The sequence below is a fragment of the Panthera pardus genome, unplaced genomic scaffold (genome assembly GCF_024362965.1).
Source record: "Panthera pardus isolate Hobbes unplaced genomic scaffold, ASM2436296v1 HiC_scaffold_22, whole genome shotgun sequence".
Taxonomy (NCBI): Eukaryota; Metazoa; Chordata; class Mammalia; order Carnivora; family Felidae; genus Panthera; species Panthera pardus.
The window spans coordinates 67566951-67589024 of record NW_026526788.1 but is presented as its reverse complement, the minus strand read 5'-3'; the positions used below and the strand labels follow the sequence as shown (position 1 = coordinate 67589024).

General features: G+C 35.6%; 1 protein-coding gene across 1 annotated transcript in view; it reads right to left on the bottom strand.

Moving 5' to 3' along the window:
• SHOC2 (SHOC2 leucine rich repeat scaffold protein) overlaps positions 1-22074 on the bottom strand; it is a 107610-nt gene that overhangs the window by 58259 nt on the left and 27277 nt on the right. Inside the window, 2 exon segments of the mRNA XM_019459424.2 lie at positions 2-58; positions 60-769. Coding sequence (XP_019314969.1) covers positions 2-58; positions 60-527 — 525 coding nt within the window. The 5' untranslated portion in view covers positions 528-769.

Here is a 22074-nt window from a genome sequence, read left to right as displayed (position 1 = left end):
AATCAAGCATCCGCAGCTTCTTCAAGTTATCAAGAGAGTCAGGCAAACTGGTAAGTGAGGTTTTCATTTAGAGCCAGTGTCATGAGATTTACTAGACAACCCACCTCTGCCGGGAGGGACTGCAATTTGTTGCTATATAAATAAAGTTCTGTTAATTGAGTCAACTCTTTGATTGATGATGGCAATATGTGTATAGACCTCTTGGATAAGTCCAAACGCATTGAATTCTCTTCCCGGCATTTGTTGAGCTCTTTAATCACCTCTGCATTGCTAGATTTTTTTCTAGTCCCAGGTGCTGGATTTGGCCGTTTGATCGTATTGTCAACTGAAAAAGCCACCCCTGGTTGGGCAGCACTGGAGTCCTTCTTTCCATCTTTGGCATCTTTCCCTTTGGTCTTAGGTTCTTTTTCTTTGCTCTCTTTCCCAAAACCTCCAGAGGCTTTTGCCTCCTTTTCTCTTTCCTTGGCTGATGGCACTTTGGGATCTTTCTCTTTAGAGTCTTTTTCTTTTCCTAAACTACTACTCATGGTGACTCAAGCTTCGGCAAAAACTACATGAACTCCTTTGTTTTATTTGCCAACAACAGTCATTGGAATTCAAAGATGAAGAGACAAAGATCCTACACAATCAAAAAAGGTGTTGGCTTGAAGAAGTAATCACCATGGAGTAACAGCCATCTGTTACATGTTAGATCTAAAAGCACTATGCCCATTTCTGATAACTCATTCCAACTGGTAAAATGCTGCTGGTCAACGATTCATTAGAATTCCTGAAATATAATACAGAAAGAATATTAAATTACTTTAGATTATAATTTATATTAAGTAAATGGGCTCTGAAAAACAATCTTACTGAAAATCTGGCCATTTTATGATTTGATGCAGTAATTTTCTATTGAACATTTTGTTATGCAAAATCCACTGAAAAGCTATAAAAATTAATAAGGCAGGTTCTATCTTCAAGGACTTTATAATCTAACAGGAAGAGGTAAGATAAGCGTACAAGTTACTGTAAGTTTGTAAGAACTGAAAATTGGGGGAAATCATAATAATGTTTGAGTGCTTCCTATGTACAAGCACTACTGTTCAGAAATTTACAAATATTAATACATATAACAGCCCTATGAGATCAACTGTTGTCCCTATTTTATAAATAGGACACAAAGGCACAGAAATATGTTTAAGTAACTAGTTCTGTGATCTTGGAAAAGCAACAGAGCTGAGATTCCAATGTATATATCTATAGCCTGTGTTCCTAATCACTATACTAAAATTGTTCTATCTGCAATTAACTGCCAGACAGCGTTAGGTAACAGGAAGGATTTCAAAGGCCACGATGATAGAATTGGGAACAGTTTCACAAGAGAACAAAATGAGCTAAGTAAAATATGTATGGAGCACAGCAAACAGTTCAGGTAAAAGGGCATGAAGAATGTGTAGTTCAATAACCATTCCAGGTGATTCTAATGCAGGTAGATGCAGGGACCACCTTTGAGAAACAGTAAGAGAGAGCAATCTCCAATGATATCTATATACTAAAACATGTGAATAGTGACAAGGACTCTTAAGGGTTCTTAAAAATCGAAAAAGTTCACTGGTAAAATGACCAAAACGAGCTACAAAGGCTAAACACAGGAGTAAAATCTTTGTGAAGGAGGCAGTCCTCCCTCTAAGCATTTTCAAATTTAAAATATAATTTGGGGGTGCCTGGGTGGCTCAGATGGTTAAGCATCTTGATTTTGTCTCAGGTCATGATCTCACTGTTTGTGAGACTGAGCCCCGTGCTGGCTCTGCATTGACATTGTGGAGCCTGCTTGAGATTCTCTCTCCGCATCTCTTGCTCGTGCTCTCTCTCTCTCAAAATAAATAAATAAACATTAAAAAAATAAATACAATTTGTATTTCATGGCTCTTGTTAATTTTATAAGTAACTGGATCTTTATGTGGTAGTAGGGCTTAAAGATTACAGACAAAATGACTAATATCCAATTAGCTTAAGAGGTTAAAAAAGTTAATAAAATTTTATGAAAACACCAATAGTATTTAATAGTCTATGTGCACAGGATCGTGCTAAGAATTTCTATATAAAAGATGTGAGCCCTATGCCACACAAGGTTACAGTTTAATTAGACAGCCAAAACATTCAGCAAATCAGTCCAGGTACATATAATGAAAAGGTAATTTAGGCCAAGAATACTGAATGACCTTAGTTTGCCATAGGAAAGCGAAAAGGTAGAACTTTGCTGAAGCAAAGGGTAAGAGGTGCAGTAATAACCAGAACTGGGTAGAAGACTGATGATCTGTAAATTCCCAGACTAGAGAGTTTGAATTTATCAGCTTATAAGATTCTACAATTATATAAACATGCTATTAGTTGCTAGCACACCAGAAAAGCTATTATCTCCCCCCCACTCACCATCCTTTCAAAACGAGAAAATATTTTGAGCTACAATGGAGACTCGACTAAAAAAAACCTTAGAGGTACGGATTGAGAAACAATGCTGATGAGCCAAAATGAAAGCACATTTATTAAAATGATACAACAAAGAATAATGGAAGATATACACAGATGACGGAATACAGACACTGCTTATTGATTTGTGTATAAGAAACGTATTATGCCAAGTTTCTGGAAATCAAATTTCTATTTAGCAAGGTACGTATGTACTGAATTTAAAGTGAGTTGCAGATGGTATTAAAAGATGTTACATATTAAAGAACAAATCTAGCCTCTCAAAAAGTAAAGTTTCTGCTTAATAATCAGATTTAAAAGCATTTTTGTGAGTTAAAAATGACACTTTTTTAAACACACACTTGGCATTTTTTAAGATGGAATCCTTGTTCTTCTATTCTGATGTTTCCCAAACTTCCCTAATAACAAAAAATAAAATAAAATAAACCTGGGATATTGGTTAAAAAAAAAAAAAAATTCCCAGGGTGCCTGGGTGGCTCAGTTGGTTGAGCATCTGATTCTTGGTTTTGGCTCAGGTCATGATCTCACAGTTCATGGGTTTGTGCCCTGCCCTGGGTTTTGCACTGTCAACACAGAGCCTGGTGAGATTCTCTCTCTCTCTCCCTCCCTCTCTCTCTCTCTGAAAATAAATAAATAAACAAACAAACATTAAAAAAATAAAATAAAATTCCCAGGTACAAACAAACAAACATTAAAAAAAATAATAAAATAAAATTCCCAGGTTCTATCCTAAACCACTTAATTGGAATCTTTAAGAAGAAGAATCTCGGAAACATGTTTTAAAAAGAAAGGTCTCAGCAAATGCTTATCCACTTTGGAAATACTTGATATAACCAAATCTAAACACCAAACATCAGACCACTGGTATATTAAATACTGTATTCCTTAAATATTATTTTAAAAATGAAAACTGAGAGGGTGCCTGCTGGCTCAGTCAGTAGAGCATCTGACTCTTGATCTTGGGGTTGTGAGTTCAAGCCCCACTACAGGTATAGAGGTTACTTTAAAAAATTAAAAAAACAAACAACTACATAAATATTTGTATGGCGCATACATGATACTGCTATAAATGTTAAAAATGGTCCCATAAAAAATAAACTAAAAATGAAAATTGAGGATGGGGGGAGGTCAGGAAAGAAAACTGTATAATGACAAAACAAGTTACTAATAATTTAAAGTTTCTACTTAAGTCTGAAAAGAGACTTCCCAAAATATATAAATACCACCACTGTATTTGACATTAATACTAGAGATACTTGAGCTGTTTAATAGTTTTCCTGCAATAGTGATGGATTTGAACTGACCCACATGCTCATCCTATAATTCTTATACCTAATGAGATTTACTGGTACATACAATAGTTAAGTCACAGTTCATAAAAATATAACTAGTTACAGAGAATAGAATTTGGACTTTGACATTTCACCATACTGAAAGGAATTAACTAACCAGGCTTGACTATTAACTAAAAAATTTTCATCCAGTAAAAATATAGGTCGTCTAAGAGAACAAATGACTTGACAGCCCAAAGTTGTTATGAGTCTAATCCAGACCTCACTCAGGTGACACTGCTAAATATTTTTTTGACAAGCAAAAAGTATTGTGAGTACTCTTTCATGGTTCTTGGAAATTAACTATTCAATAGGTTTTTTAAAATCACTTTATAACATAGTGGGAGACAACTACATTTGCACAGAATTTGACTCTTGCACCCACTTATGTAACAGAAAGTGACAGTACCCGTTCTAAAAATGTTTAAAATCTAGTGAAAAAAACATAAAATTGCACCAATTACTAAGCTGACGCTAGCAATGGTGTTTTTATACTGGGATCTTTACCACTCCCAAAGATGCCTTCATTCCCCATCCCATAATACCACGTACAGAGCACCTGACATGAATTTTTTATCTTACTTCAAATTCTCACAACCACATCAAGGAAGATATTTAAAGTGTCTCTACTTATAACCAAGGTAGATTCCTTGAGTCCATTTTATCATTAGTTCAAAAATGACACCAAATTAGAAACTACCAATGCCATCTGTTAGTAAAGGTCTAAGTTGATGCAATTTTTCTCTGGTATATAGCTATGTTCCAAATAATGAAAATTATTTTTTTAATGGTTAATTTTTTTAATGTTTATTTATTTTGTAGAGAGCGAGAGAAAGAGACAGAGCATGGGTGGAGGAAGGGCAGAGACAGAGGGAGACACAGAATCCGAACCAGGCTCCAGGCTCTGAGCTGTCAGCACAGAGCCCCATGTAGGACTCGAACCCACGAACCATGAGATTATGACCCAAGCTGAAGTCGGACGTTTAACCAACTGAACCACCCAGGCACCCTCAAATTATGAAAATTCTTAACTTCAAATCCCTGAGTAGAAGAGTTCCTCTATTTCCAATTTATAGACAAGAAAATTGAGGCACTGAAGTCAGATACCTGGTAAGTAAGGAAAAATTCAAAACCAGGTCTGCCTGACTCTAAGCCCATGTATGTTCTTTCCACTATACCATGGTGTATTTCAAAGATAACTGTCCAGATCATCATTGTAGGAGGATGCTGATTACAATGCTTTAGGCCTCCAATACCTTCTAAGTCAGGGATCAGCAAATTTTTCCTGTAATGGGCCACATATTAATTTTTTTAGGTTTTGTGGGCCAGATGTTCTGTTACAGACTCAATTCCATCATGAAACACCTATAGCACGAAAACACCTGTAGACAGTATGTAAATGACTAGGTATGGCTACATTTCAATAAAAGTTTACCAAAGGAGGCTTCATACTGAATTTGGCCCTCAGGCAATAGTTTTCCAAGTCATACTTTCTGATTAAAAAAAAAGAAAAAATTTTAACATTTATTCATTTTTGAGAGACAGAGCCTAAGTGGGGGTGGGGCAGAGGGAAAGGGAAACACAGAATCTGAAACAGCCTCCAGGCTCTGAGCTGTCAGCACAGAGCACGGCACAGGGGCTCAAACTCAGGAACCGTGAGATCATGACCTGAGCAGAAGTCAGGTGCTTAACCGACTGAGCCACCCAAGTGCCCCCACAATTTCTGATTTTAAATCATTCCTTTCAGGAATGCAAACTGAATGCAAGAAGTAAAAAACAAACAAAAACACTTTTCCTTGTTCTTATATTCACATTACTTTTAGCAATTTCTAAAATAGCTACAATTTCCTAAAATCTAGGGGAAGGAGGACTAGAGGGGAGACAGAAGTGAGAAAGCACCAGCCTAGTAAGATCTATTCTTGGTATAAGACTATAATGATAATCATCAAATGTAATAAATACTTTTAAAAAACACATCAATAAGGCCACATATACTAAATATATTCCTTAGTCTGTCTTACCATAAATGTGGATGTGAAAGTTTTACAATATTGCATATTGAATTACAATGAATAGGACTTCTGGTTCCAAACAAGATGAAATAAACCCCTCTGACTCCATTCCTCCCTTGAATTATAATGTAAAACTCTGGATAAAATACATAAAGCAACTAGCAGAAGATTCTGAAAGGTACAAAAATGAAGGTACAGTGGCTAGGGACCCTGGATGAAGGATAACCTGGTAATACATTCTACGTTTTTTTGTTTTTGTTTTTGTTTCCTACATATCCTGGCAGTAGAAAAGCCAAAATTCAAAAACACCAATAGGCACCTACAAAAAAAAAAAAGTCTAAGAAAAGTCCTCTCTCTCTAGTCAAAGGACTATGAAGAGAATGAAAAGACAAGCTACAGTCTGGGAGAAAATATATCTGGCATACATAAAGAACTCCTTTAAATAATAAAAAAGCAATCAATCCAATTAGAAAAGGGGTGAAAGACTTATAGAGACACTCCCCAAAAAAACACATGCAAAAATATTCTACATCATTAGTCATTAGGGAAATGCAAATATAACTACATGCCTATTAGAAGAGCAAAAATAAAAAATATGAATGATACCAAGTGCTGGTGAAAATGTGGAGAAACTGGATCTATCACTTATTGCTGATGAGAATGTAAACTGACAGCCACTCTGGAAAACAACGTGGCAGTTTCTCATAAACATACATTATACAACCCAGCAACTGCACCTGTAGGTATTTACCCTAGAGAAATGAAAACTTACATTCACACAAAAACCTGTATACAAACGTTCATAGCACCTTTATTTATAAATGCTCCAAAAGTGGAAACAACCCAAATGTTTTTCATCTGGTGAAATGATAAACTGTGGTACATCCATACAATGGAACACTGTTCAACAATAAAAAGGATCAAACTATCCATGCACACAAAAACTGGAATGGATCTCAAGAGCATTATGCTGAGTGAAACAGTATCAAAAGTTAGCATGTGTGATTCTGTAGGATTCTGTTCATGGACTATTTTTAAATGGCAAAAGTGTAACCATGGAGAGCAAATCCAGTGGTTGCTCTGGCTTAGGGCTGGGTGAAAGGAGAACTATGAAGGGGTACCAAGAGGGAGACTCTTTGAAGTGATGAAACAGTTGTGTACTTTGACTGTTATGGTAGCAGTTATAAGAATTTGTACAAGTTTTCAAATTTCATAGGACTATCAGAGTGCCTGGGTGGCTCAATGGGTTAAGTATCCACCTCTTGTTTGATGTTGGTTCAGGTCATGATCTTAAGTACAGAGACTGCTTGGGATTCTCTCCCCACCCCTCTCTGCCCCTTCCCTGCTTGTGCTCGCTTGCTCTCAAAATAAGTTTAAAAAAAATTTCACTGGACAATCAACGTCCACCCTCCAAAAAAAATACTGCATGGAAAAACTGGTGAAATCTCAGACTGCAGTTTACTTAATAATATTGTACCAGTGTCAATTTACTGATTTTGATAATTGTACTACAGTTGTATGTCATTATTGGTGGAAAATAAATGCAGAGTATTTATTTCTCTTCATTTCTCAGAGAAGGGGAACTCTGTACATTTTTATAAATTCTATCAATCTAAAATTATTTCAAAAGAAAAATGTAAACAAAATACAGTGGTCAATACAAATCTACCATATATAAATTATAAAAAAGCATAGAGGTTTTTTTTTTTTTAATTGAACTTTTAAAAACCTCATTTTTGAAAAAAAGATGATGAAAATAATTTTTTTTTTCCAGGATAGAGGTGGGGGGGGGGGGGGTAGAGAGAATCTTAAGCAGCCTCCACACTCAGCACAGAGCCCAATGTGGGACTCAATCCCATGACCCTGGGATCATGACCTGAGCCAAAATCAAGAGACTGATGCTCAACCAACTGAGCCACCCAGGTGCCCTGAAAACTAAAAAAAAAAAAAAAAAAAAAAAAAAAATTTAAAATAAATGAATAATAATTCAAATTGGCTGGGAAAAGATTTTTCTCAATCTTGTTCAATATCAGATAAAAAATATACCCATTTACAGATACCATTCAATTTGGGAAGGCACATATTCCATCAACATTACCAGGAAAGAAAAGATTCTTTTAAGTACAAATACATTTAAATACACTTTAGTTAATACAATTATCATTCATAAAATAATGGTGGGTAAATCAGGAACATTCTAAGCATACATTTGTCTTCTAGATAAAATTAAAAGATAACTAGAATATTACACATCAAAATACTCAGTAACTCCAGTCTTAGTTATTTTCATATCTAACAAAAACTGACCTTTTAGTTAAAAAAAAAAAATTAAATGGGAATGGAATGAGGAAAAATATCTACAGTGCTATCGTGGATGCTACCATAAGCCTGAGGTATAACCTGCCGATCGATATCCAGCTAAGTAGTGTTGTGCAAATGTCACACCAGTACTCTTAGAATTTGAGGGTCAGATTAAAAGGACAGTTCCAGTAGTTTCTTTCCTTGAAAATAAACGATTTCATTATTTTGTAATTCATCTGATTAAAATTTAAACACAAGTAACATAACTGACATGTATCATAGAATTGAAAGTGAACATTACCCTGGAAAAATAAAAGGTAAATGAGTTATAACTATATTGGACCCAAGAGGAAGGGAACTAGAGACTATTCTGGAGCACAATTCTGGCAATATGGTAAAGAAGCAATGCACAGAAATTTTATTTACTCAGGCATTTTATAAATAACATGTGTATAGAAGATGAATACTACTAAGACATACATAAACAGTTTCTAACTGACAGTCCAAGGAAGACTTCAAGCAAAAGAAATATAATTACATCATGTAAGCATTTAATAAAGTATTTATTGCACTCCTCTGTGTGCTAGGCATCATGCTAAGTGATAAATAAAACAGACATGGTTCCTGCCCTCAAAGTGCTTACAGTCAAGTAGAAAAAAGAAACAAAAAAGCATTCCATAAAAAGAAAATAAGATGTAATGGCTGAGATATGCAAGAACATTATGAGGCAGAGGAACTAAATGGAGGCTAAGGTTTTACTATCTGAGATCAGACTGTACTTAAGAACACAAGATTACGCAGGGTTTTGTAGCTATAATGAGCACAGATTTTCTTCTAAACCACTCAATGATTTTAAGAGAGTAACATGATCTGTTTTTAATCTCTCACAGTACTGTATACAGAATGGATTTTGAGGCAAAGAGTAGAAGCAGGAGACCAATTAGAAGACCACTGCAGTAACGAGGTGGGACTTGATCTTATATTAAAATATTATGCAACAGATGGAAAGTGGGTACATTCAAGAAATGTTTAGTAAAAAAAATTAACAAACTTAGTAATATATTCTATATGGACAGAGAGGCTGAAGAAGGGAATCCTGGAACTAAGAGGTTTGACACAAAAACAAATTTGGGAGTTATCAGCATATTGCTAGTTTATAAGACCATAAACACTGCCAAAAGCAGGGCGGTGGGGAGGGGGAGTTCAGGACTAGACTCAGGACATCTGTAACAAACACCCTGACCCTAGACAACTACAAAATTTACAGATAAGGTAGAGAAGGTTCCTGGGGACAAAGGATGGGCTAGAGTGCTAGGAAGCAAAATCAAAACAATATGGTATCCTGATTATAGCAAGTATTAACAAGGATATGGAAAAACTGGAACCCTAACTCTGCTACTGGGATTGCAAAAGTTTTCCCAATTTGGAAAACAGTTTGGTATTCTATGAACATGAATAAACTCTTCCAATGTCAAAGGAGACCTATGAAATAAACTATCATAGTATACTTATGATTATATTCTCTCAATGCACTTCAATACCTGCCATGTGAATATTATTCACATGGTCCATTATATCTAATGTTATTTATCTCAGTGTTACAGCGATACAGTTCACCTGCACAGCCACCACGATAAAAAATACTCATGTCTTTACGTTAAAAGGTACATAGTACATAAATCTAAAAATTTAAAGGTAAACAATGCACACACTTTCTTGGGAAAGGAATTATCAGTCATATTTATACCATCAATACCAAAACTAGAAAAACCTGTGAGATCATCTAGTACAACCCCATCATCCTAACTAACAACCCCCACTCAGTCACCAAGCACCTATGAGTCAGGTACTATACTCTATCTGGGGCTAAAAAAACCCAATCAAACAAAAACCAATATTTTTGTCTTCAGTGATCTCACAAAGAGAGGGAAACAAGCAAGTTATAAAACTTTAGGAAAGATAATATGAGAGCACAAAGATGAAGGGGTGGGGGGGGGGGGGAGTACTGTGATGAGGCTACAGTTGAGTCCTCAAAGTTGAAGAGGGGTTCACAAATTCATTCTGTGGGGATGGGCAGATATTGTGTGCGCAGTTTGAAATGGCATGAGAAAATTATCCAGACTGGGAACCATAAGCAGTTTTTCTACACTGGAGTTTAGGCCCCAAAATAAGGTTGGAAATCAAGACTGTCTAATCTTGAAAGGCTAAGTATTCAAACTTAGTAATTTGGACTTTATTCTGCAGCACTACAATTTTCAAACTCTACACTCTAAACCCTAATATTCTAGAAGAATACTTTCAGGGGCTGTCAAGAGTAAATATGCAGAGCCAATAGAGGACTCATGAAAAAGAAGAGGGCATGATCACAGACCTATTTTTAAAAATTTATCTGGTACTGTTCTGAATGATTTTAAAAGGTCAAGGGTTCAGAAGGAAGACAGAAAAACTAGTTAGAGGGCCACTACAGAATCTAATGATTGAATCTCAAATACTCCCAAATCAGTGCTAGATATGTTTTAGGAGAATCATTTGGGGAGCTTAGAAATCCTAAGCCCTAATCCAAGAATGCTATCAAAATAAGTATCTGAGGTAGAAAATAGCAATCTGTATGCTGAAAGAGTTTTCAAGGTGATTCCAATGCAGGACCAAATCTGGAAACCATGCAATGAAGCCATGCCAAACATAATGATAAATTCAACAACTTTTAATAAGAGTATTTTGAAATTTATAGGTTCATTGTCTCACTGTTTAGGGAAGTGTGGCTGGCATTACGGGCCAGGGTGTGGAGGTATGAAGAACCATCTCTGCACGCTGCACAATCTTTAAATTCTCGTCAGGTATACATACCTAGGTGAAACACCTATTTATAATTTTTAATGCTTAGAACCTAACTCCATTTTTTAAAGTAATCTCTATGCCCAATGTGGGACTTGAATTCATGACCCCAAGATCAAAAGTTGCATGCTCTACCAATTGAGCCAGCCAGGCACCCCTAGAACCTAACCATTTTACATATAAACTCTAAATTTTTTCACTTTTCAGGAATGAAAACAATGTCTACAGTCTAGAAGGAAAGTTACTGTGTTTAGCTTAGAACTTCAAGAATTTCATTTTTTATTATTTCTGACCATCACACACCCATACAGATCTTCGCATTTGAGTCACCAACACAACCCTCCCAAATAAGTTTCCAACTGTTAAATGTACAAGCTTTTTTGTTCATTATTTTCTAGTATTGTGCCTGAGCATTTTCATATTGACAAACAAAAGGTGTATTTTCTTTTATTTCTCCCTTCAATTAATCAATTACACGGATTTTTTTTAATTATGTAGGTTACCACCGTTTCAGTATAGTAAAGGAAGTATTACAAAATAATTTGTTATATAAATGGGACATTAGGTCTGAGGCACCTGAGAACCACTGATTTAAACTAAAACCAGAGGTAACAGTAGATGACGAGAATAACTCAAGAGACATTTTTGAGACAAAATGAATGAAACCAGTTGGAGATGAATGGGAGTAATCCTCCCCATTCCCCATGAATGGGAAGAGATCCAGAGTAATGTCAAACTGCTGGCTTAAATAACCAGATACATGTAGCATGATTATCCAAGTTAGGGAACCAGAAAGGAAAACCTGTAAAATTGTGAACAAACTTCTACTGAGGATCCCGTGAAAACATCTACTCTACACCTGAAAACAGGATTTAGAATAAAACAGAAAGGTCTAGGCTAAAAATAAGCTTATGGCTTTGGTATCAATAGCATAATGGCACCTGAAGGTTTGAGAATAGAAAATCCACAGAGGGCATATAAAATGAGAAAATACTGGGGCGCCTGGGTGGCTCAGTCGGTTAAGTATCTGACTTCGGCTCAGGTCATGATCTCACAGTTCATGAGTTCGAGCCCCGCGTCGGGCTCTGTGCTGACAGCTCAGAGCCTGGAGCCTGCTTCAGATTCTGTGTCTCCCTCTCTCTCTGGCTCTCACCTGCTCACACTCTGCCTCTCTCTCTCAAAAATAAATAAACAAATTTTTTTTTTTTCAAAAATGAGAAAATACTGGTACTCTGGGGAAGATAAACATTTAAGAATAGGTGGATGAAGAAAAGAAGGACCCAATGAGTATCTTGTTTTCTTAATCTCTGAACAAAGTTCCAAGCTCACCTAAAAAGGCAACCCAGATGTCTAATTTTGCAGGTCAACTAAAACCTTTTCTTTCAATTAACAAACAGGCTACAATTACATCTGACATCTCACAAAAGTAAGCTACTTATAATATATTTTACTGATAATATGTATTCATTAAAAAGAATACTTTATTATTAAAAGATTTTTCTAGAGCCAAATCTTTTCTTCTATTTTTCCTAAACATAAAAGTCATCACAATAATGGTAATATAAGGCAATAAAAGCAAATAATCTAAACCTAACCAAAGAAGGGAAATCTAAGTCTTAAAAACTTCATTTTATATAAGATTAAAAATAATCTTTCACACAGGTAAGAAAATTTTTCAAACTGTAAGGAATCTTAAAGGTAATTTTTTATACCTTAATTTCAACATTCTTTAGGACAAGGAGTACCTTGTGAAACACAAAGATATAAAACCAGCAAAAGTGTCAAAGGCCACAAGGCCAAGAGGCAGAGTTGCAAGTAGTTGTATCTGAAAAGACAGAGTGGTCTTAAAGAAACGGATTGTAAAACATTTGTTGTATCCAGATAAGTCACTTTAGGCAATTAGGCACATACGGACTGGACAGCAAATGAAGCTCTTACAGGTGACTCTACAAAACCCACAGTTTAGTACCTTACTAAGTATTGTGCTGCCTATATATTTAACGAGCATGTTTCCACCATTTATAACTCTGTCATATCCCTGAATTTTTAGGACAATAACCTTTAAATTATCTGGAGGGTTGGGGCCACATCTAAATATGGAGGCCTGTCAGTGTAAGATGTCAGAGCCCAAGTGGCGGGTAACATCAGAGAAAATAAAATAGCACAGTGAGTACCTCCAAAAATTCAATCCCCCGCAAAATCAATGGGGAAACTGGCAAAAACATTTGGAATCAACTTTATCAGACTCTCAAAATTAACCAAAAGTTTGCCCCAGGGTGCTTTTAGAAAGGAAGGAAGGAAGGAAAGAAGGAAGGAAGGAAGGACGGACTCTCAGCAAGAACAAGTTTTGTGACATTTTAACTTGTCCTAGTCCCATTCCCTGCTTTCTAAATAGATGGCAGCCTTGAAAAATTATAGCCCATATTCCCAGTGCAGCCTAGCTGCCATCAGAGGGAGCAAAACAAAGCTGGAGGTCACTGAAAGCTTCATTCTCCCCAAATTATTACTATTAGGACTGTCTGGTAGCTCCCAGAAAGATACCACTTGCAATGCTATCTATATTTGACTTAATTCAGCTTGCCCAGTGCAAAAGACATTTTCCCCAAGAGAAGTGTTGTTGAAAACATTTATAGGTTGAGGTGGTGGCTAACATGTGGGGCAAACACCAGACTAATTCAAAAGTTCTTAAAAACTAGGATTGAGATACCATGGGGACTTGGAAAACTTCCAACACATTCCAGGGTATCTAGAAGTACATGCTTAAGTTAGTGTGCACGTCCAAGGTTGTGTATAAGCTCAGGAAAAACCTGAGAGGGCCCCAAGCTCTTTTAACTGAGGGGCCCTGCACAAACAGGAAGTAAAGGCTAAGGCAGAGAGGTCAAATGCCTGGTTGAGTGCTGAAGGTACATCCCCAACAACAGAGTTCTTTGGTTCCAGGCATTTAAAGACATATCTGTTCAATCATTAGCTAACCACGAAGCTAAACAAGTAGAGACTTCAGTTGCCACACACAAATGATTTAGTTCAGAAAAGTCACTACACCAACGACCACCACGACAAGCAGCAACAAAAATAGACCCTGGGGAAAGACAAAATCTCCATAGTTGCCATGTTTTGTTATTTAAACCTTTGTATTTAAACAGTTCATAAAATTTAAATGTTCATTTATTATTTAAAATGTCCAAATGTAATTTTTCAACAAAATGTCTCACGTAATACAGAATATGAATAAAAAGATGAAAATTATTTGGGGGGAAAAATCAAACATAATCTGATATTGAAAGTACAATAACTGAAATGAAAAAGTCACTATAAAGGTTCAACAATGGGTATAAGAAGGCAGAAGAAACAGTGAACGTCAAGATAGGTCAACCGAATTACCCAGCCTGAGAAACAGAAAGAGGAAAAAAAAATGAATAAAAATGAACAGAGCATCAGAAATCTGTCGAACACCATCAAGTGAGCCAACACATTTTTACTGAGAGATGGAGAAAGAGACAAGAGAAAGTCATAGAAATATTAGAAGAAATAATGGCTAAAAGTTCCTTTCCAATTTTGAAGAAACACAGTAATCCATACCTCCAAGAAGCTTAAAAACTCCAAGTATGATAAATTCAAAGAAATCTACACATAGGCACCATTACCAAACTGCTAAATGACAAAATGACAAAGAAAATCTTGAAAGAAGCAAGAGAAATAACTCATTATGTGTAACAGATAGTAAGATTAACAGATTTCTCATCAAAAAATAAAGAGGTCAGAAGGTAGTTCTGAAAGAAATAAAAAACAACCATCAATCAAGAGTTCTTTATCTAGCATTATTCTTTAATGAAGATGAACTTAAAACATTCCCAGATAATCAAAACTGAGAGCATTAGTTGCTGCCCTGTCCTATAAGAAATACTAAAGTAACTCCTTCAGGCTGAAATGAAAAAACACTAGACAGTAGTTCAAATACAAATGAAGAACTAAAGGTCACCAGTAAAATTAACTACAAAAATAAATATAAAGAACCACATAAATGTATTTCTTGCTTGTAGCTTTTTTCTCCTATCCAATTTAAGACAAAATTTAAGACAAGATGAATGGAAATGTTGAGTCACTTCATTATATACCTGAAATGAATACTACCTTTTACATTAACTAACTGGAATTTAAATAAAAACTAAATAAACACATGTGGCTCTACTTCTGGCTCCACCAAAAAACAAAAACAAAAACAAAACCTCATACACAATACTTGCACATCTGTGTTGATGGGCACACAGTGTGTATAAAGATATAACATTTATGATAATAAACAACAAAAAGGAGGAGGGAGTGGAGGTATATAGACACAAAGTTTTCGTACACTATTGAAATTAACTTGATATTAATCAGAACTAGATTCTTATGATTTAAGGCATTAATTTTGTAGGACGACCACTAAGAATCACAAAGAAATTAAAACAGTACTCTAGAAAATATCTAGTTAACACAAAAGAAGTCAGTAATGAAGAAATAGAGAAAAAAGATGAGACACAAAAAACAGTGAAGTGGCAAATGTAAATTATACCTTACCAATAATTACATTAATTGTGAATGGAATAAACTCTCAAATTAAAAGGCAGAAGTTGGTAGAATAGATGGAAAAAAAAGTGATCTAACTATATGCTGTCTATAAGACACTATAGACTAAAAAACATAAATTAACAGTAAAAGGACAAAAAATGGTATACCATGCCAACAGTAACCAAAAAGAGTTGAAGCGGCTACACTATTATCAGACAAAATAGACTTTAAGACAAAAATTACTACTAGAGGGATGCCTGGGTGGCTCAATTACTTGAGCATTCAACTTCAGCTCAGGTCACGATCTCATAGTTTGTGGGTTCAAGCCCCACGTCGAGGTCACTGTTGTCAGTGAGGAGACCGCTTCAGGTCCCCTATATCCCTGTCTGCCCCTCACCCATGCTCACTTGCTCTCTCTCTCTCTCTCTCTCTCTCTCTCTCAAAAATAAACATTTTTAAAAAACTACTAAAGACAAAGAACATTTTATAACCAAAAAAAGGATAAACCCATGAAAAAAATGTAACAATTATAAACATATATGCACCTAATAGAGCACCAAAATACATTAACAACTGACAGAACTGAAGAAATAGATGATTTAACAATAATAATGACTTCAATACTCTTTCAATAATAAAACTAGACAGGATCTAAGCAAGAAAACAGAAGCCTTGAACACCACTATAAGCCAACTAGTCCTAAGAGAAATTTATCAACATTCCACCCAACAACAGCAAAATATAGACTGTTCAAGTGAACATGAAATATCTTCCAGGACAAATCACATTATTAAAGTCTCAATAAATAAAAAGGAAGGTACACTGTCCAAGTACAACTGAATAAAATAAAAAATCAACAGAAACATTTGAAACATTTACATATATGTAGAAATTAAAAATCACCCTCCTAAATTATCTATGGGTCAGAGCAAAAAAACACAAGGGAAATTAGAAGCCCAAGCAGATGAGAAGAGTATCACAAGAGAGGGGATCTAATTCCCTGGCAAAGGAAGTCAGAGTCTGAGCAGGCCAAGGGGAATGTGTATCTGGGGTTTAGACTGGGTATCTGATAAAGATTTTCTCGAAAATCAAGTCTGTCACTGCACAGAAAACCGAGTATATTTGTACCCAATGATAAAATTACACCTTAAAAAAAAATCAGAACTCTGAAAATATGTATCCTTTACCACGAATTTGCAAAGCTACTCAATTTCTCAATTTAAAGACTTTTCTTTAAAAAAAAGTGACCTTATTAACAAATGTGGATTTTTTAAAATACTAGAGAATAAAAGGTGTCAACATTTAGAAAATCTGTATAACTCAATAAACCAGTATCTTCCAGTTAATTACTTAATGTATAATTACTTAAAATCATGCATGATTACTTAATGTATGATTATTTAAAATCATTTATGATTACTTAATGTATGATTACTTAAAAACCACACATGGATAAAAGATCCATTGAAAGTACAAAACAGATCAATGAATTTTATTTTAATAGAATGAAAAGTTCATTAGATGAACTCAGACATTCATAGGATAAGTGAAAAAGGGAGAAAGAGCCTCACATTAAATCTCACTGATAAAAACTTAATTCAATAATTAGAAAGTAAATTAAATAAGTTAATTCAAAATCATGGATAGTAAAATATAAACCTAACAACTTTGAGAGGTAAACAAATGAGAAATTCTTTGGGGCCTAGATTTGACAGGTGTAAGTCATAAAAAGCACAATTTATAAAAGAAAAAACTCATAAATCCCACTTCATTAAAATTTAAAAATTTCACACCGCAAAAGACCCTGTTAGTAGGATGTAAAGATAAACTATGGGAGAAAATATTTGCAAACCACACAGTCGAATTTGTTGACTTAATCCAAACACATAAAGAACTCTCAAAACAACATTAAAAAAACAACCCAATTAAAAAATGGGCAAAGATACATAACAAACCTTTGGCCAAAGAGGAAATACAGATGGTAAAATGGCAAAAATAAAATGTTCAACATCATTGGTCATTAGGCAAATGCAAATTAAAACCAATATCACTACACACCTATCAGAGTACCTTAAAATGTGGTAATATCAAATGCTAACAAGGATGCAGAGAAACCAGGTATCTGAAGAAATAGTTTAGTAGTTACTTATAAAATTAACTGTACACTTACCATATATGACCCAGAAATTTCACTCTGGCATTTACCCCAGAAACATATTTATGTTCACACATACATGCAAAAAACTGCACACCAAATGTCAATAATATCTGAATTTTTTTTAATGTTTATTTTTATTTATTTTGAGAGAGAGAGACAGAGAACATGAGCAGGAGAGGGGCAGAGAGAGAGGGAGAAAAGAATCCCAATTAGGCTCCGCGCTGTCAGTGCAAGAGCCCAAAGCAAGGCTCAATCCCACAAATTGCAAGATCATGACCTGAGCCAAAATCAAGAGTGGGACGCTTAACCAGCTGAATCACTCAGGCGCCCCATAATATTTATTTGTAATGCAAAAAAAAAAAAAAAAAAAGAATCAAGCCAAATCTCCTTCAGTGGGTGAATGGTTAAACAAACTCTGATATATTCAACACAATGTAATAACACTGCTCAGCAACAAAAAGGAATGAACTACTGATACATTCAATAACCTGAATGGATCTCAAGGGTATTATGCTTAATGAAAAAGTCAATCTCAAAAGGTTACAAACTTTGTAATTCCATGTATACAAGATTTTTCAAATGAAAAACTATACAAATAGAGAACAGAGCAGTAATTGTCAGGATAGGACAAGGTGGAGAGGGAGTTCCTTTGTGATAATGAAACCAGTCTATATCTTGACTGTGCTTGTAGGACTCTATACATGGGATTTAAAAGCACAGAATTATGGACACACCCAAATGAATACCTAAAAAAATGGCAAAAAAATGAATAAGGTCTATCGTCTAATAAAAAATAATACATCAATGTCAACTTCCTATTTTGACAATGCACTACAATTATATAAAATGCCAACACTGGGGGAAGCTGAGTGAAGTACTATTTTTGCAACTTCCTATGAGTTTACCACTTCTAAATAAAAAGGGGGGAAACTTCAATGATAACAGTTTTAAAATCTACATTGCATTAAACTTTAAGAAATTACTGCCATTTTGGTCATAAGGGGAAAGTATATAGCAATCCAAGCCTATGTACAGAAGGAAGAAAGGTCTCAGATACACAACCTAACCTTACCCCTTAAAGAGCTGGCGGGGGGGAAAAACAGCAAATAAAACCCAAAACCAGCAGAAGACAGGAAATCATAAATATTAGAGCAGAAATCGATGCCATCAAAACCAATAAAAAAAAATAGATCAATGAAACTGGAAGCTGGTACTTTGAAAGAATTAACAAAATGGATAAATTGATGGGGGGATGGGAGGGAGGGGAGGGTGGGTGATGGGTATTAAAGAGGGCATCTTTTGGGATGAGCACTGGGTGTTGTATGGAAACCAATTTGACAATAAATTTCATATATAAAAAAAAAAATGGATGAACCACTAATCAGTTTGATCAAAAACAAAAAGGACCCAAATAAAATCAAGAATGAAAGAGGAGAGATCACAACCAACACAGCAGAAATAATAATAAGAGAATATTATGAACAATTACATGCCAATAAAATGGGCAATCTGGAAGAAATGGACAAATTCCTAGAAACATATAAACTACCAAAAGTGAAACAGGAAGAAATAGAAAATTTGAACAGACCCATAACCAGTAAATAAACCGAATTACTAATCAAAAATCTCCCAAAACACAAGAGTCCAGGGCCAGATGGCTTTCCAGGGGAATTCTACCAAACATTTAAGGAAGAGTTAACACCTATTCTCTTAAAGCTGTTCCAAAAAATAGAAATGGAAGGAAAACTTCCAAACTCTTTCTATGAAGCCAGCATTACCTTGATTCCAAAACCAGACAAAGACCCCACTAAAAAGCAGAACTATAGACCAATTTCCCTGATGAACATGGATGCAAAAATCCTCAACAAGGTATTAGCCAACCGGATCCAACAATACATTAGAAGAATTATTCACCACGACCAAGTAGGATTTATACCTGGGATGCAGGGCTGGTTAAATCAATGTGATTCATCACATCAGTAAAAGAAAGGACAAGAACCACATGATCCTCTCCATAGATGCAGAAAAAGCATTTGACAAAATACAGCATCCTTTCTTGATAAAAACCCTCAAGAAAGTAGGGATAGAAGGATCATACCTCGAGATCATAAAAGCCATATATGAAAGACCCAACACTAATATCATCCTCGATGGGGAAAAACTGAGAGCTTTCCCCCTAAGGTCAGGAACAAGACAGGGATGTCCACTCTTGCCACTGTTATTCTACACAGTATTGGAAGTCTTAGCCTCAGCAATCAGACAACACAAGGAAATAAAAGGCATCCAAAATGGCCAGGAGGAGGTCAAACTTGCACTCTTCGCAGATGACAGGATACTCTACATGGAAAACCCAAAGGATTCCACAAAAACACTGCTAGAACTGATCCATGAATCAGCAAAGTTGCAGGATATAAAATCAATGCACAGAAATTGGTTGTGTTCCTATACACCAACAATGAAGCAACAGAAAGAGAAATCAAGGAATCGATCCCATTTACAATTGCACCAAAAACCATAAAATACCTAGAAATTATCTAATGAAAGAGGTGAAAAATCTATACACTGGAAACTAGAGAAAGCTTATGAAAGAAATTGAAGACGTCACACACACACAAAAGTGGAAAAATATTCCAGGCTCATGGATTGGAAGAGCAAACATTGTTAAAATGTCAATACTACCCAAAGCAGTCTACGAATTCAATGCAATCCCTATCAAAATAACACCAGCATTGTTCACAGAGCTGGAACAAACTATCCTAAAATTTGCATGGAACCAGAAAAGACCCCAAACAGCCAAAGCAATCTTGAAAAAGAAAACCAAAGCAGGAGGCATCACAATCCCAGACTTCAAGCTGTATTACAAAGCTGTAATCAACAAGACAGTATAGGACTGGCACAAAAGCTGACACTCAGATCAATGCAACAGAATAGAGAACCCAGAAATGGACCCACAAATGTAGGGCCAAGTAATCTTTGACAAAGCAGGAAAGAATATCCAATGCAAAAAAAGACAGTCTCTTCAGCAAATGGTGCTGGGAAAACTGGACAGCGACATGCAGAATGAACCTGGACCACTTTCTTACACCATACACAAAAAATAAACTCAAAATGGATGAAAGACCTCAATGTAAGACAGGAAACCATCGAAATCCTCGAGGAGAAAGCAGGCAAAAACCTCTTTGATTTTGGCCACAGCAACTTCTTAGTCAACACGTCTCCGGAGGCAAGGGAAACAAAAGCAGAAATGAACTACTGGGACCCCATCAAAATAAAAAGCTTCTGTACAGCGAAGGAAACAATCAGCAAAAGTAAAAGGCAACCGACGGAATGGGAGAAGATATTTGCAAATGACATATCAGATAAAGGGTTAGTATCCAAAATCTATAAAGAACTTCTCAAACTCAACACCCAAAAAACAAATAATCCAGTGAAGAAATGGGCAAAAGACATGAATAGACATTTTTCCCGAGAAGACATCCAGATGGCTAACAGACACATGAAAAGATGCCCAACATCACTCATCAGGGAAATACAAATCAAAACCACAATGAGATACCACCTCAAACCAGTCAGAATGGCTAACATTAACAACTCGGGAACAACAGATGTTGGCGAGGATGCGGAGAAAGAGGAACCCCTTTTGCATTGCTGGTAGGAATGCAAACTGGTACAGCCACTTTGGAAAACAGTATGGAGCTTCCTCAAAACATTAAAAATAGAACTACCCTATGACCCAGCAATTACACTACTAGGTATTATCCAAAGGATACAGATGTGCTGTTTCGAAGGGGCACATGCACCCCAATGTTTATAGCAGCACTATCAATAATACGTAAAGTATGGAAAGAGCCCAAGTGTCCCATTTACTGATGAATAAAGATGTGTTGTGTGTATGTACGCGCACGCACGTGCACACACAGTGTAATATTACTTGGCAATCAAAAAGAATGAAATCTTGCCATTTGCAACAATGTGGATGGATCTACAGTGTATTATGCTAAGCGAAATTAGTCAGAGAAAGGCAAATATATGACTTCACTCAGATGTGGAATTTAAGATACAAAACAGATGAACATAAGAGAAGGGAAGCAAAAATAATATAAAAACATGACAAAACATAAGAGACTCTTAAATACAGAGAACAAACAGAGGTTTGCTGGAGGGATTGTGGGTGGGGGGATGGGCTAAATGGGCAAGGGGCATTAAGGAGGACACTTGTTGGGATGAGCACTGGGTATTATATGTGGGGGATCAATCAATGGATTCTACTCCTGGAATCATTACTGCACTATATGGAACTAACTTGGATATAAATTTAAGAAGGTAAAAAATTAAAGAAGTATAAAAAATAAAAGTAAATGGATTCTGAGTCCTGCCTTTGGCTATATGAAAGATCTAGAAAATTATCTTTACT